At 51.2% G+C, this 15,747-nt stretch overlaps 2 protein-coding genes across 2 annotated transcripts; one reads left to right on the top strand and one right to left on the bottom strand.

Moving 5' to 3' along the window:
• Window positions 1-6,388: 6,388 nt before the first annotated feature.
• On the bottom strand, window positions 6,389-8,680 carry LOC100903719 (non-POU domain-containing octamer-binding protein-like). Its single transcript, XM_029112771.1, has 2 exons — window positions 8,501-8,680; window positions 6,389-8,395 (listed from the first exon to the last, which is right to left on the bottom strand). The coding sequence occupies exons 1-2, from the start codon at window positions 8,678-8,680 to the stop codon at window positions 6,389-6,391; spliced, it is 2,187 nt and encodes a 728-aa protein (XP_028968604.1).
• Window positions 8,681-12,543: 3,863 nt separating this feature from the next.
• Srp54k (signal recognition particle 54k) lies at window positions 12,544-15,506 on the top strand. The gene is made up of 7 exons (XM_018641247.1): window positions 12,544-12,681; window positions 13,407-13,494; window positions 13,615-13,738; window positions 13,840-14,099; window positions 14,209-14,806; window positions 14,890-15,043; window positions 15,215-15,506. Exons 2-7 carry the CDS (start codon window positions 13,417-13,419, stop codon window positions 15,504-15,506), a joined length of 1,506 nt encoding a protein of 501 aa, XP_018496763.1. The 5' UTR covers window positions 12,544-12,681; window positions 13,407-13,416.
• Window positions 15,507-15,747: the final 241 nt, after the last annotated feature.

The following is a 15,747-nucleotide window of genomic DNA, read 5'->3' as shown; positions in this document are numbered from 1 at the left end:
CCACACTTTATTGCCACGGCCAACAACAGGAGCGGTCTCGCAGGAGAACACGCCGGCATCCTGAGAACGGCTCACGCTGAGGTTGTGCTAGAATTCGATGAGACCCATGCAAGCCAACCATGCAACGCCGCTTCGCTCGAATCACCAGAGGAGGCATGCGGAGAGCCATTCCTGGCCCGTCCTCCAATCGCCATCCTCCTTTCCTTTCTCCTCCTGTGACTCCTTAACCCACACACGAGCTTCGTTGCCGAAAGCACCTATCTTCCGGGCTCCTGGTCCAGAGGCGGGGGCGTTCGCGGGAATTCCGTGACCTTTCATCCTGTCAGCAGGGGATTCCCCCGGGCATGCGAGTCCTTTTCCGCTACCTCCCTGCGTTCGTTTGGACCCGCCTTGCAACCTAATCAGAAGGTTAATGGGAATAGAGCGTCGCTGCGTTCGGGAGAGGGTAACATTTGCCGAGCTCAACCGTTCGATTCCTAGATTTGTACTCCTAGGTGTGTGGGTGCACAGTCAGTAAAGAGCACTCTGAGTTTTCTTTTTTGATATTCGCTTTATTGTAGCATCCGTATATAAGGCAGTCCGAACTCAGGCGAATCAAATAAGATCGGAATGACGATCTCCGTTCCGGATAGCCCTCTCAAACCTGGTCTTTTTTCCGTCGATGTCGACCTACCTGAAACCGGAAATAAGATTTAAGGCAGAGAATCAAAGCGAAGTCAAAAATCACAGAAATCTTCTCGCAACGTTATCGCCTCTAGGCCGAAATTCGGCGATGTTCTGAGAGGCGGAAAAATCTTCTGCAAATCAGTTTCATCCGAGAAGATTCATGCAAGTGAATCAAAGACTTCCCGGGAGCTGTTTCTGGGCGCCCATCTGAGGCAAATTATCGACGAGCCTACGCCAGTACGGTTCAGATCCAGAAATCTCACTCTCAGTATCGCTATCCGGAAACGGAACCCGCCGCAGAAAGATCCGATGGAATATCACGAGAATCACCGGCGAGCGGCGCCGGGGCGGCGTGCTCGGTGCTCGACCGGTTCAAGCTCGAAGACTGTCGGAGGAAAGTTCCCGTGAACAGTACCTCTACGCTTCTCGTGACTCAATTTGAGTTGAGAGTCTCGCTCCCTTCTCGAGTGAAGCTAGATGGCTCCTTTCATCCAAATACTATCCGAGCTTCGAAACCGGAATTGATGATGCTTCTGTCCCCTTCGATTACCAATCAGTCTCGATACACAATACAAAGAGCGAGTGATTTGAGTCCCCGATGTGTAGTGCCGTTATAGCAGGATAATAGTGCTCTGCAATTATTCTCGTTGTGTCCGGCTTGAACGATTTCGAAGGTCGCGGCAGAGTAAATCTCCTGCGACATTAAAGTGAAACGGCTCAGAAGCTGTCTCATCAACGATCTACAAGCTTCGGACCGCCCGATACTATCGCGCTAATTCCGGCTTTCTGATGAGACGTATTTCTCTTGATTGGAGAGGACCTGACTCGCATCTACGCTCGAACGGAATTCGAGAAGACCAACTCCGAGTTGTCGAAGGTGAATAGCCAAAGAATGCGCACAATCAGAATGACGCTCATCAGTACACGCGAGCCATGAATCTCCGGGGGTCAGTGCGGAAAAAGTCCCGGAAAAATCCTGCCATCGGCGAGGGATCCACACGTGCGGAGCGAATGCATGGTTCCAAACGACTGGGCGTCTCGTTGAGGGGCAGATACCAAGCCGGGCGGCGAATTTCTCGTCGGAGGAACTCGGGTTCGGCTCGAATCGACGGGGAATCCCTCAGCGGAGCCTGAGGTAACCGAGGGCTGTATCTTCCTCAGAAGTCTTCCGAGTCCCGTTGTGGTAAGACAAGCATTGGAGGAGATCTTTATCATCTCCCGAGTCACGGCCGACCGGAGTCCGATACCGGATTCCGATACCGGATTCCGCGAAAACAGGATGCTTGACTCTGGTTGATGCTGATACGTTTTCGGCTCGGTAATCTTAATTAGTAAATCATCATTCGGACACGGATAAAGGGCGAGAACTAAGCCCCTCCCCCTTGACGAGCTCGCCTTCGGCATGACGAACATGGGATTCTCAATGATCGGAACAAGCGAGATTCCACCGAGAGACCGAGCGATGTATCGACCGCTTGCTTGGATCCGGTCCATTGATGTTCGTCAAGGCCGCTGATGTACCCCTAGAAGCTCAGAGCTCCTCGGGTCACTGCGACTCGACAGAACTATATGTCAATCGAATCCCTCGACAAACATGCACAGGAAGATCCAGATTTGGGGAAGGGGTCGAAATGCGTTTTTAAGCGAATGCTCCGCCGCCAGATCTCGGATCTCTCCTCTCGCGTGGGTCTGATGGAATATTATACCGAACCGGCGCGATAGAGTTGCTTGAACTCCCGAGCGTGATGTCTTGAGCGCATCGAGTCCTAATCCTCGAGGCATCTTCCGCCGTTCCATGGTGCGACCCTCTCGATTTTCAGAGGACGCCGCAGACATCAGGAGGACGCAATAAGTCGATGGAGTCGAAATCTTCGGAATTATTCAGCGTATTGTAGCAAGCCATCGCTTTCGATTTATTCAGCAGTCTTGTAAATAGCAGCTTCAGTGTCAAGGCACGGAGTCGACACCGTCAAAGTTATCTACCACAGAAGCAAATGAAATTCATGTAGGTCCTGTACTTCGTGGGATGCTCTGCATCGGGGGCGAAGCGGTCCCGGATAAGCATACGTTAAGCGGAACTTGATTCTCTTTATCGGACGATTCTCCCACCCCAGCCGTGAGAACCTCTCATAAGTGACGCCCTCCTCAGATTAATTACCTAACAATAATTAGTAATGGCGGCTGTGGCATCAATCGGATCTCGGAGGTTCTCTTCACAAGCTCCCATCAAAGCAGGCTCGAAACAGCGTTCCTCCTCAACCCTGATCCGTCGCAGGCTCGAACCGAGCCCTTCAGTCTCGGTCCTGCAACTCGGAGAGGTTTCGGACTCCCGGCGCCATCCAGCAAGCAGCAAGAGCGAAAGCTCTGCTGGAGCTCAGAACTTCTTCCGGGTGAAAAGGGAAATGCTCGATCTCGATCGCGAGGGATTCTCGATCGTTCCTGGTGATGGAGAGGCGCGATTTCTCCCGATTGCGTCCCATCGGCAATTTCTGTTCCCGTAAGTATAGTGAGCAAGATGAACTCCTCCAGCGCGGAGTCGTCAGGGTCTGGACGAGGGAGGCTTGAATAAATATTTTCGCCGCGAATATCTTCACGTGAGCGAGGATTTGTTCTCTCGATACTTTTGCATGCGCATCCTGCAGCGCACTGTTGTCCCAGGTCAGACGGAGATGTAGTGAGTTCAGAGGCTCAACAACTCAAGATCTTTGGGTCCTCACAAGAGATAAATATCTATCTCTGGTCTCCGAGGCATCGGAACAGGTCCGAGCCTGCGGAACGAGCTAACCCAAGGGCCGACGAGTCTTGCTCGATATCCGAGAAGGCTCTGCATGCTGATTGGTCCTCGCCTAGCTCTGGAAGTGACTCCACTCTCGGATCTGAGCTGATCGATGAGCCTAGCAGGACAATCGGGCACGGGCATTTTCGTCATTCGGGCCTCGATTATATCAACGTGACCTAGAGCTCAGACCCGCTCATTCAGAAACTAAGATTTGCGATTGAGCGCAAGACCCGCTACACTAACCGGTGATAATCGATTGACTAACGATCGGAAGCGACTGATTGTACGGTCCCGAGCGGTGGGCTCCGGGCGCGTGCTCAGTCGAAGACCGCTCGGGTTCTTGTGAAGTCCTCGAGCAGGTCTCCAAAAGTCGGCGGCGACCGACCGGCGGAAGTGGATCGTCACAAGAGACATCGATTCAACGAATAATTTAATCACCAATTTGGACAGAAGCGTCGTCTTCAATCCAGCTCACAGAGGAGAGCGTTTCTGAATCATCAACCCCTCTTCTAGCAGTAATGGGAGCCAGGGTGAAAAGTTTCCAGCGTTCCATGAAACAATTCATTCGAGATCGGTCACCCACGGGGATTCGACAGTTTCCACCCAGATCTGCTCCTGGCTCGTCCGTTGCCGCAGAGATTTGAGACGTACGTAGAGGGACATGAAAAAAGGTTTTCACAGAGTTCTCCGGATAGGAATTAACTCTTTTACAATGTATTGACCGGGTTCCCTGGGGTGATATAGAAGTGCTCATATGGAGCTTGAGTAGACGCACCGTCGAAATCGTCCGGAGCCGGTTCGCAGACGGACTCGACTCTCAAAAAAGAAAAACAAGACGCGACTCATGACGTTCCGCTCCCGAGTTCGGTGGAGCGATAACGGATTGCGGTTCATCAGGTTCGCGGGACTGCCGCCTGGAGATTCCTGAACATTATACTGCCTCACGACTCGCGCTGGGAAGGCAACTTTCGAAGTGTTGACTCCTTCCTGCTCCAAAGAAGTCAATCCCTCGTATATCGACGCAAGATCTGAGGTCCGTCGTTCCAGTGATCTCATCTGCGAGCGATCACTGCTAGAGCGCCTCATCGACGGCGAGCCGGTCGAGCTCGATCCTCATGTTGGCGGAGAGCCTCGAACCTCCACATCTTCATGGGGCTCTGGTGCACGAGCGCTGGTGTTGTGGACTCCGGACGATCCGCTGATAACTCTCAGCAAGTTGAGCAACAGATCGTCGATCGTGGTAGTCGAAGCAAACGCCGATGAGTAATGAACTCGGAATCGGAGAATGCCGAATGGCTCGGCGGACGGTAACTCGATGAATGGTTCCACGATCTCAATTCATGCTAGCTCCTTGGGTCTGCTCAGCGCGGGCCGACAATGCCCAATCCAAGATACACCTCGTTCTGTCAGTATCATTGACATTTTGATATTGTTGATATTTTTTCCATTCACAATTCCGTTCGATGACTTCTAGACAGTCCGAACAGGATCCGAGAGTCATCAGTATTATAATAATCATTAGGGAAATCAGAGGGAGACTACGGTGGGCAGTCGCCGATAGAAGCGCGGACGGGTCCAGCATGAGACAGCAAATAACAAAATCCTTTGGGGACATGAGTATACTTCGCCGATGCAGCTGAATGTACGGGGATATGTTTTTTCATGTCCACGGGAAATACCGTAAATTCGCTCGTTCCCCCATTGAGGCGCGAGCATGTGACTCCACCTCCCAGAAGGGTCTTGCATTGCCATCTCTGATGGCGAGACCGCACTCCCTTCACTCGAAATTCCCGACAAACGGGAGTAGTTCTTTTCGACGACGGGGGATTTCCGAAATTAATCGAGTTGATCCTTGCGTCAGGAATTATGATAAGAACCCCGGGGGAAAAAGCTTTCAAGTTTCAAATTTCAGAGTTCGCGGTCCCCTCTAGTTCCGTGTGGGCTCGACCCTTCTCCATCGGAACTTCTCCGGATACATATGTATATATTCAATCGTGGTCATAATGAGCTGTGATCACAGTCACCGGAAGAGTGAAAATGTCCTCAAACTTGTTCTTACCTGAAGGATAAAGCTCCTTTCAATGAAACAGGTTCTTGATCGATGATAATTCATTATTATAGAGAATGATGTCTACATGAAGCGTTCGCAAGCCGAGTTCTTCTCGAAAACATTCTCCTCGCTCGAATGCTTACTGATATCTGCATCTGAAGAGTAGTACCTCAGCGCCCGATTTCTCGATGAAATCTCGATCATTGGCTACGCGAGGAATCCGTCTCCAGCATCCACTTCAAATGATTGAGGATGATGATATCTGAGTTAATCAAGCGAACAGTGACGGAAGTTTCTGGGTGAAGCTTCGAAGATTCAGGTCTGATTGATTCTTTTTTTTCACTCTCATAATTTTGATTGACGCTCCTGGATGAGCGGAAGAGACAGGTCCATTTCGAAATACCATCGGCGATAGCGCAGCACGAGAGATCATCCGGCATCCTTCCGAATGATAATATACATACGTACGAACGAAAAGTCTCTTGCTCGTAGCACGGAAAATTGTTCATATATTTTGATCATTATATAGTTTTCACTTCATAAATAGACAGTTCGATCGATCTCGATCGGCCACTTCTTCATCCAATATGCTGCGGTCAGAGAAACACTCGTCTCAACGGAGAGGGAATTCATAAGCAAGTTCAATAGGGCCTATCGGAATCGCTGTTGTATCGTGACAGCTAAACTACTGATCGTCAGAATATACCTCTGCTGTTTGCCATGAGACCATCGGAGTCAACCTCGATGATAATGCGGAAGTGACCTACTTCAGAATAATGAAGAGCATCTCAAATATGTACACATTTGACAAGTGGCACAAGAATTTCGAGTAAGGTTAGGATGGAGTGAAACGGACGCATCGGCGTATACGAAGTTCTTAGACTAAAAACGAATTAGAAACGCCTCCGTTTCTGACCGGGCGGCATCATGTCGCTGACACGTTTACCGTTAGTCGCTTGTCCCATATAAGACATATACGCGGGCATGTTGGTATTTTGCATCTTATGCGCGGCTGCCGCCGCTGCCTGCGGCGACGTCTGAGGTTGCTGCGGCTGCTGAGCGTTCTTATTCTGGTCGTCTTGCCCTACGGGAACGCCTTTCGTGATCGAGTTCCAGTTCTTCAGGAAATTTTCGGCCATTGCGGAGGGCTGTTGTTCTCCGGGGGGTCCCGGAGGGGGCAGGAGCGCCGCCCCGAGTACCGCATCCGCGACGGGGTGACCGCTTAGCAGTTGTTGGGGAACACCGTGGGCATCGGGAGCGGGCGCGCACTTCTGATCCACGGCTTGCGGCGGCGGCGGCTGATTCGCGTCTTCGTCCTCGTACGTGTAGCCGAGAATCTCAGCTTGTCGCTTCGCGATGTTCTTGCGGAGAAGACGGAGCTCATCTTCTCGTGCCTTGTTGTTCTTCTCCGCAGCCATTTTCCTATTCTCGAACTCGTCGTGGCGCGCCTCGAGCGCTTTCAAACGTCGTTTCAACGCTTCGACGTCGTAGTCGTACTTCATGATATCCATCTCTTCCATGAGCCGTTGCTTTTCCAATTGAATCTCCCTATCGAGCTGCTCTTTTTTGAGTTTTTCTAAGGCGAGAAGTTCTTTCCACTTCATGGCGAACTCGGATTCGAAGCTTCCGCGTTCGGCGAATCGAGGTCCTTTCTCGCGCTCTTTCAAATATCCAGTCGATTGTTTATTTATAGTCCTCTCCGAATATCCGTCTTCATCATCCTTCAGCTCCATGGGCTCTATGATGACCGGCAGAGGTGACGTTGTCAAGAGCAAGCATTCTAGTTGAGCCTTACGCATGACAGCTAGAGCGACCGGTTTCCGGGAGAACTCCAAGATGCCTTCTCCTAGTGATTTGCCTCGCTCGTCGACGAATACCGTCGCTCTCTCGAGCTCACCAAACGGTTCAAACGCCTGGTGGAGCAGTTCGTTGCTAACGAACGGGCTCAGGTTCCGAACCTTCAAAACTGCTCCTTGACTGGCAAAGCGGACCTGCAACTGGCGGTTTGAGAATAGCTCGCCATCCAAGGCACTTTTGGCAGCTTCGGCGTTTGCCCGGGTCTCGTACCGTGCGAAGGCGAAACCTTTACCCGGGGGTACGAACAACTCGACAAGATTGCCGAACGGTTCCAGGAGGTTCCGCATACCGTCTTCAGTGATGTCGGGAATCAGGTTCCCAATAAACAACCGGCATTTTGAGCTGGAGTCTTTCTTCACGGGAATCTGATCCGGTGTTTGGTTGAGAATGAGCGGCGTTTCCTTGTTACTGTCTTGAGCCCATTTCAATTTGAGGATGTTTGAATTAATGTAATGCTTCCGCGCCGCTTCAGCTTCCTCGTGTTTCTCGAACGTAACGAGACCGAACCACTTCTGTTTATGCAGAAACAGATCTGTGACATTGCCGAACTTCGTGAAAAGTTCCCGGAATTCCTGATCGCTGATGCCTTGTTTCACAGTGGCGATGAAAAGCTTTGTTTTGCTCAAGTTGTCGTCTTCGGCAGCATTGCTCTGCTGCTGTTGCGACATCGGTTTCAACGGAGTGCTCATCTGGTGTTGTTGCTGCTGCTGTTGTGCAGTTGGCCGCATTTGTTGTTGCGGCGGGAACTTTTGTTGTTGACTGCTATTTTGCTTTCCGATCTGGGGAGAGGACTTCGCAGGTGCCAGTGTTTCTGTTTTGAGTTCTCCTGGAGCACCAGCAGGCGTTTGTTGTTTTTCGTTGTTGTCTTTGTTCGGCAACGATGTTTTTCTCTGTTGTTGCTGTTGGGGTGTGTTTTGTTGTTGCTGTGGGGTTTTCTGTATTTGTTGTTGTTGTGGAGTTTTCTGTTGTTGCAATTTCTGTTGCTGAGGTTGTTGTTGAGGGGTCTGAGGCTTCTGCTGCTGTGGGGTCTTTTGTAGCTGCTGCTGTTGAGGAGGTTTCTGCTGCTGCTGCTGCTGCTGTTGCGGTGTCTTCTGCTGCTGCGCCTGCTGCTGCTGAGCAGGTTTCTGCTGTGCAGGCTGTGGTGTGACCTGGGGCTGTGTCTTCTGTGGCGACGGCATGGATGCTCTTTTCATTGGGTTTGGCTTGTTTGTGTTGTTGACGTTACTGATAATCTGCGTGTTGTTCTGTGGACGTTGTTTATTGTTCTGACCCCCTCGACCCCGGTTCCCACCCGACCACTGGCCACCTCTGCCTCTTCCGCGGAACATTTCATATATTCAAAGCGAGACCGACTCAATAACAGATTGATCGTCGATCAACTGGTCACAAACATCGACCGACCGGTGCCGTACAGTAGCCCGGAGACCTAAAAAGACAGAAAGCGAAATTTGGGTCTTCGCGGAGATCGAAAATACAAGTCTGAAGGTTTGGCTCGTCGAAGATTATTAGCTCGACCCCGTCGCCGATGATCACCGTCCATTGATGCATTCTCAGATATTGCCAGAGAGGCCCGGGGGCTTGAGCCTCGGCTCAGAAAACAAGTCACTCCACCAAGAGTCGGGAACTCCCAGGTGATTCAGAGCGTCCGCCTGCGAATCACTCGATCACCGCGAGAAGAACGGACAGGGGACCAGCTGTATCGACCGAGCCTTCCTGACCACGACAACCCTGTCAGTGTACCTGGATGCAGAAACTTTGGCGATAAAATGAATAGAGTCATAAGGAATAATTCGGGAGGGGTAGGCAATATTCCTCTAGGCGGGGATCCTCGATTTGAGCTGCATAATCGATTGAAAAACGACGCGGGGCAGCGAATCCCATTCAGCTAGAACAGAAGTTAAGGGTTGGCCTTCGTCGGGCTCTCGAGAAAGCCGATATCAAGAATCCGAAGTCGATTCGACTTCCGACCGACTCATTGACTATGATGAAGACGATGAAAATAAGTGAATTAAGGAGAGGAAATCGACTTCACCGCCGATGCTCCCCGATATCGATGGTTCTCGATGCCATTCCCGAGGGTTCTCACAGAGAGCTCTCGACGATGGCGCCGAAGTCGATGCGGACAATCAGCTGGGAAGTGCAAAGCTACACAGACCAAGCCAAGTCGAACCAATGGACCGCCAGGAATAAGGACGCTCTGCTGTAGGGACTCGTCTTCCCAGGAGCTCAGGGGCTTCGGGCTTGGATTAAGTCCAGGATATCTTCCGACTTCAATCAAAACTGATTGAAGATCAGTCCTCAGCTCAAGCCATGACATGGAACATATTGAACGGGAGGTAGGGCTGCGACCCCGAGACACTGTCATGCTCCTAGAACTCATCCCGACTCAGTTCATGATAAATTGATTCCGGAATCCCGTGTTGCCTATCGAGATTCGGGGACTTCACGGTATGCAAGATGTCGAGCAGTCGTGATCCCGCGATCGCGACATCGCAGACTGCTGTAACCACATTTTAGACTCTTTTCTTGGTCCCACCGGGCGCAGATGGGTCCTAGATTCTCTGGCTAATGTCTCGGATACATGGGAAAAATCGGGAATCCGGAAAAGGTGCTTCCGGTGTTTCCCACGAAGCTTTTTCACGTGAGACCCTCAAACGAGGGAATTTCTCGAGGACTTGTCGTCCATTGATTTAAAGAGGCAGCTCTTACAGGGAGACAGGGGGAGCATTTTTTTATGCAATCGCGAGTAAACGAATCGAGACCTGTCGAGATGGATGTCACAGGATCTCTCGTTCTGAATGAGATGAGATACGTCTCGGCAAAGGCGGGACTGCGGCTCTGAATATGGCCACCGCCGCTGCTATCAAGAGGAAAGGCGGCAGTCCCGATCAACGGAAAGAGCTTTCTTAAGGATTCTCATCACGGGTATTGAATTACATCAACTATCGTCAGCCTTCCAGAAAAAAAATGAAATGATGAGTACGATGTCTGCAATAAATATTCCAAGTTAGATATAGATTTAGAGGAATAACGGGGGTCTCCAACCGGTGGATAGGGTACAATTCCACGCATAAGGTGATGGTTACGACTTCGGTCATACGGTATCATCATATGAGAATATTCCTTCGAGTTGTCGCGCTCACATGCTCGAGTTGAGCCCACGAAACTAAAAATCGATTCTCGTCGATTTCCCCCGGCCGCTAGAGCTCGATTCACGCTCCAAAAGGATTTTCGGCCGAAGAGAAGTAAATTCATGGGCAATGAGAACTCGCAACAATTACGAACATATCGCGGTCGCATGTAACTCCGTACGCTGCTAGGGCACCATATAATCGACGCTGAAGACCCATGTTCCTGCTTTCGGAGAATCGTCTCCAGATGCAATGAGATTTTCCCTTTCTTTTCTGTCGGACACGGGGAAGGGAGAATGCTCCCGAAGATCCCTGTCAACCGGACGAAGACCGGCGAATCCAATGTCAGAAAAATCAAATCTTTTAGAGAGCCTTGCGAATCACCGACGCCTGTCGACGCCGTCACGCGTCGCTTCTCTGGGTGTCAAACACTGCGGAACAGCAAGAAGGGAGAGCTCCTGATAGGGTCCGAACATTTCGTCTGCCGCGTCCAGGTTAGTGAACTATCGAGTTTTCGTGAGAGCGTCATGTGTCATCCCAGACGAACCCCCCTCGGCTCTACTCTGCGGGCCGTCGGCCGTGGATTTCTCTCGCGGCGGAAGAATGAATCAGAATCGGTAACTGAAGCTTGTAGCCGCAAACACGGAAGCATGAACGCTTCAAGCGGTCAAACCCGTTGTACGCGTCGTGATTCAGGGGCTCGATCAGCGAAGAGATCGCCCTTCAGATGAACTCACCGATCGTAAGCAGCTTCCGTAAATCCAGAAGCGATCGACTCCGATGAAATCGTTCTGCCACTATCTTCGGTAACAGTTGATGCGGTGGAAACAGTACTCTCTTGTTGTTGGCCGCTCTCCTCGTCTCCGTGAGGCAAGATGGCGGACGGCCTGTTCTCCGTTAAATGAGCGGTGCGACCGCAGCGCCTCTCCAGCGCACACGAGCCGGGCACCCGCGATTCGGGATCCATCGGGAATCGGGACCCATCATTCCCGATCCTGATGGAACGGGCTCCAGGGGCTACAATATGTGAGCCCGAGATGCCGGGAAAGCACGGTCGCGGGCTTCCGGGATCCCTTATATGTTCAAGACTCTTAGCAGCGGAGAACCGCAATACCGGATTGTGGGTGCGGAGGATCGCCGTATTCCGAGGGAAGTCTCTTATGTGAACGATTAATTCGGCCATCCGGGATATCAAGACCAACGTGCGCCGCGTGCAGACGTGCGCTACGGTTACGCCGTCATCGTCGCGGAGGTCCCGCGCTCCATCCTCGAGGTGGGCCGATACTTTTTGGTGGTGAGTTCAGGCTTCCAATCAAGACGTAATTTCCACGTTGATGATGACCTCGTTCTCCGCTCGGGCTCGACGGCGACTAGGTTGGATTAGATGAATGTCTCCTCTGGTCCGGTCGAGCACATTAATACTTTTTGAAAAGCACTCCTCGAATTCAGATGTGGGCTTGTAGTCAATGATCGATTCGGGGACGGAGGAACCCATGGAATGACGATCATTGCGATTTCTTCCAGACCTTGGCTTCGAACTCTGCGTTGCTGATGACGAATGAGGCTCCCCCGGTGAATAGGATATCTTATGGAGAATATTCTAAAGTCGCACATTGAGGTGATCTGGACCGCCCACGGAAGGAGCACTTTGATTGCAGTGAGCTGTGTAGATCGTCCGAAATCAGTCTGCGAAGTTCAGAACTCCGTCGCGAGGCGGGCATGTAGCACAAGGGCGAATATACAAGGGTGCAGTTGAATGTCGATCATCGGAGCCGGATCGACACGAATAGTTTTCGGGATCGAAGCTCCAGGGCATTAACCTCATAGCAGGTGCCTATTCGCGCGCGAGAATCGAATTAATGCAAACTTCCATTCCGCCGCGTTATCCACAATGGTGCTCTCTGATCTCCCAGGAAGCATAAGCGTATGACGGGAGATGGTTCGAGACCGCGACTACGAATAAAAGTCCCAGGAACACGGTAGTTAGAAGACTCTTCGCGCGCCTGCCTGACAGAACATACCCGATTCTCAATGCATTCATCCAAACCTTCCAAATCATCACTCTCGAGAAACGTTCTGCATCCGTGTGTGTGTGGATGTGATGATGAGCTGCGGCGTTGTGTTTTGAAGTTTATTCTCACGTTGTACTCTCGAAGGATCGAAATCAGAGTTATCGCTTGTGAAGGAGAGAAGCGCAAGTGCGTACCGGCTTGTCTATATGTAGCTCGTGTTGTGTGGGGCCGCGTGGTCGCTCCGTTCCCACCAAACGAGTTTTCCGCAATTCGGAAACAGCTGTTCAGATTATGTAGCTGCGGACTAACTTGGCTTCCCGAAATAATCAGCGGTCTCGAGACGAGCTGCCTGGACAGCGTGACAAGACGATGGCGTATCTGTGGATGTCGTCTGGGATGGGGAACAGAAATTCTCGGCGTCGTCGCTTCGGGGGCTCGCCGCGAGCTCATACTGTCGAACGATTCTCGATCGGAAGCGTTTCCCTTAGCAGTCCCAAAAAAACAGAGAGGTATAGCTGCGGGAGGGGAATCCAGCATCCCGCACGTCGGGTTGCAGACTCTATCGAAGCCCACATACATTTAGTTTCCGAAGTCACAAACCCAAAATCCATGCTGCGCAGGTTCCAGATCGTGACTTTCATAAGCACAATCAAACTCATAAGAAGCTAGATAGTCTTATGGTTGAGCTCGTAAGAGCAGGGGGACGCTCATGATGACCAACATGATCAAAGCGTCGTGACGGGGAGATGAACTTGCGATCGGCAAGGATGCACGAGATCAGTCCTGGAACCGGGACCAGACGTTCTGTCAGCCCTGCCTAATTGTCGATCCATGCCTGGAGTCCTTCCTCTCGATCCGTTCTAAGATCGCGGTAGTGATGATTGGAACTAACGCATTGAAATTCTTCCTAGATAAAACAAGATGGTGTTGGCGGATCTCGGACGGCGCATCACCGGCGCTCTCCGGAACCTGTCGACTGCGACGGTCATAAACCAAGAGGTGAATTCACTCTCCATTCGTTCAATCTGTTCCCTCCCTGATTGTCTTCGAGCATGTTCGATCATCGAACGGAAGGAGCGTCTTGCTGGCCATGTTTCTAACTAGTATGAGAACTTCCAGGTTCTTGATTCTATGCTCAAGGAAATATGTGCTGCCTTATTAGAGTCGGACATAAACGTTCGCTTGGTGAAGCAACTTCGCGACAACGTCAGAGCTGCCATAGACATCGAAGAAATGGCCGTCGGTGAGTTCCTCTGATGTGAACCGCCATCAGGGACGTGCCAATACATTGGAAACTCTATCTTGCATTCGGACGAAATCCGCTCATCGATTCCCCATTCACAGGTCTGAATCGGCGCAAAGTTGTGCAATCAGCAGTATTCAAGGAGTTGGTGAAGCTCGTGGATCCCGGAGTGAAAGCCTGGACGCCCCAGAAGGGGCGCAGCAACACCATAATGTTCGTCGGTCTTCAAGGTTCCGGTAAAACTACAACGTGTACAAAATTGGCGTATCATTACATGAAAAAAGGTTGGAAAACAGCCCTCGTGTGCGCGGATACGTTCCGTGCCGGTGCTTTCGATCAACTTAAACAGAACGCAACAAAGGTCAGTACTCTCTCGATGCGTCACTTTTCTGCGATGATGACGACGGGCTTATTTGGGGGCCAGCTGAGAACGGGATCGTATATGTGCTAAAAATGGGATTGCGCTCCAGGCTCGCATTCCGTTCTATGGTAGCTACACAGAAGTCGACCCGGTGGTCATAGCCGCTGAAGGTGTAGCCAAGTTCAAAGCTGAGCACTTCGAGATCATCATTGTCGATACTTCGGGACGACATAAGCAAGAAGATTCGCTATTCGAAGAAATGCTCGAAGTGTCGAATGCGGTGTCACCAGACAACGTAATTTTCGTCATGGATGCTTCGATCGGTCAAGCTTGTGAGCTCCAGGCAAGAGCCTTCAAGGAAAAAGTCGATGTCGCTTCTGTCATCATCACCAAGCTGGACGGTCACGCGAAGGGAGGTGGTGCCCTCAGTGCGGTAGCTGCGACGAAATCCCCAGTCATTTTCATCGGTACCGGGGAACACATAGACGATTTCGAGCCATTCCGGGTGAAGCCTTTCATCCAGAAACTCCTCGGCCTCGGAGACATCGAGGGTTTGATCGACAAAGTCAATGAGCTCAAACTCGATGAAAATCACGAGCTGATAGAGAAGCTCAAACATGGAGAGTTCACGCTGAGGGACATGTATGAACAGTTCCAGAACATCATGAAGATGGGTCCCTTCAACCAACTGATGGGAATGATTCCAGGTTGGTGGAACACTTATACTGTCTCGAAAAATTATCGACTGCGCTCGGTGGAATCTATCAGAATATTCGGCGTTCTCTCCCAGGTTTCAGTGCCGATTTCATGACGAAGGGCAACGAGCAAGAGTCGATGAGCCGATTGAAGCGTCTCATGACAATTATGGATTCAATGACTGACGATGAGTTGGATAACCGGGAGGGCGCCAGAATGTTCGCGAAGCAGCAGACCAGAATCACAAGGTTAGTGATCCAGGGGCCGACGAGCTCGCAAGATTCTCGGGCCCCGAAATCTTACCAGTCCGCTCTTAACATCCCTAACGCGGCAGCGGAAACTATCTCCCCCAGCCGCGGGGACCCCAAGCCTTCTTTATCAGCCGAGAAAGTCGTGTTCTAAAGCATGCTCTCCAACAGGGTTGCTCGTGGAGCTGGATGTACCACGTTTGAGGTCCACGAGCTGCTGAATCAATACACGAAGTTCGCAGGAATGGTCAAGAAGATGGGAGGCATGAAAGGTCTCTTCAAAGGTAACGACCTCGCGAAAAATGTCAACCCGGCTCATATGAACAAACTCAGCGCCGAGATGGCCAAGATGATAGACCCGCGAGTGCTACAACAGATGGGTGGCTTCTCGGGAATCCAGAACATGATGAGGCAGATGAATGGCGGAATGGGAAGAAGAGGCGGAGGAGGCTTCCCGATGTAATTCTGCGAGTCTCGATCGGGGTGTAAATAGGAGATGTTCCGCATGTTTGTGGGGGTACCTTACCTAATAAAAGTTCGATGAAGACACTCCCTCCATTCTCTGAGTAAGTGGAGCGTTTTTCCTCTCACGTTTCTCATGATGCACAAGCGGCGGGGAGCGCCCCAGCTTCGCCTCCCAGATCTTTGGCCGCATTCCCAGAGATTACGACGCGCAAAAGCGCGTCATCATCCCTGTGATTCAA

This window comes from Galendromus occidentalis, unplaced genomic scaffold (genome assembly GCF_000255335.2).
Source record: "Galendromus occidentalis unplaced genomic scaffold, Mocc_1.1 scf7180000077527, whole genome shotgun sequence".
NCBI classification, from domain to species: Eukaryota; Metazoa; Arthropoda; class Arachnida; order Mesostigmata; family Phytoseiidae; genus Galendromus; species Galendromus occidentalis.
Note: the sequence above shows the minus strand (reverse complement) of the source record. Positions and strands in the feature narration are given on the sequence as shown.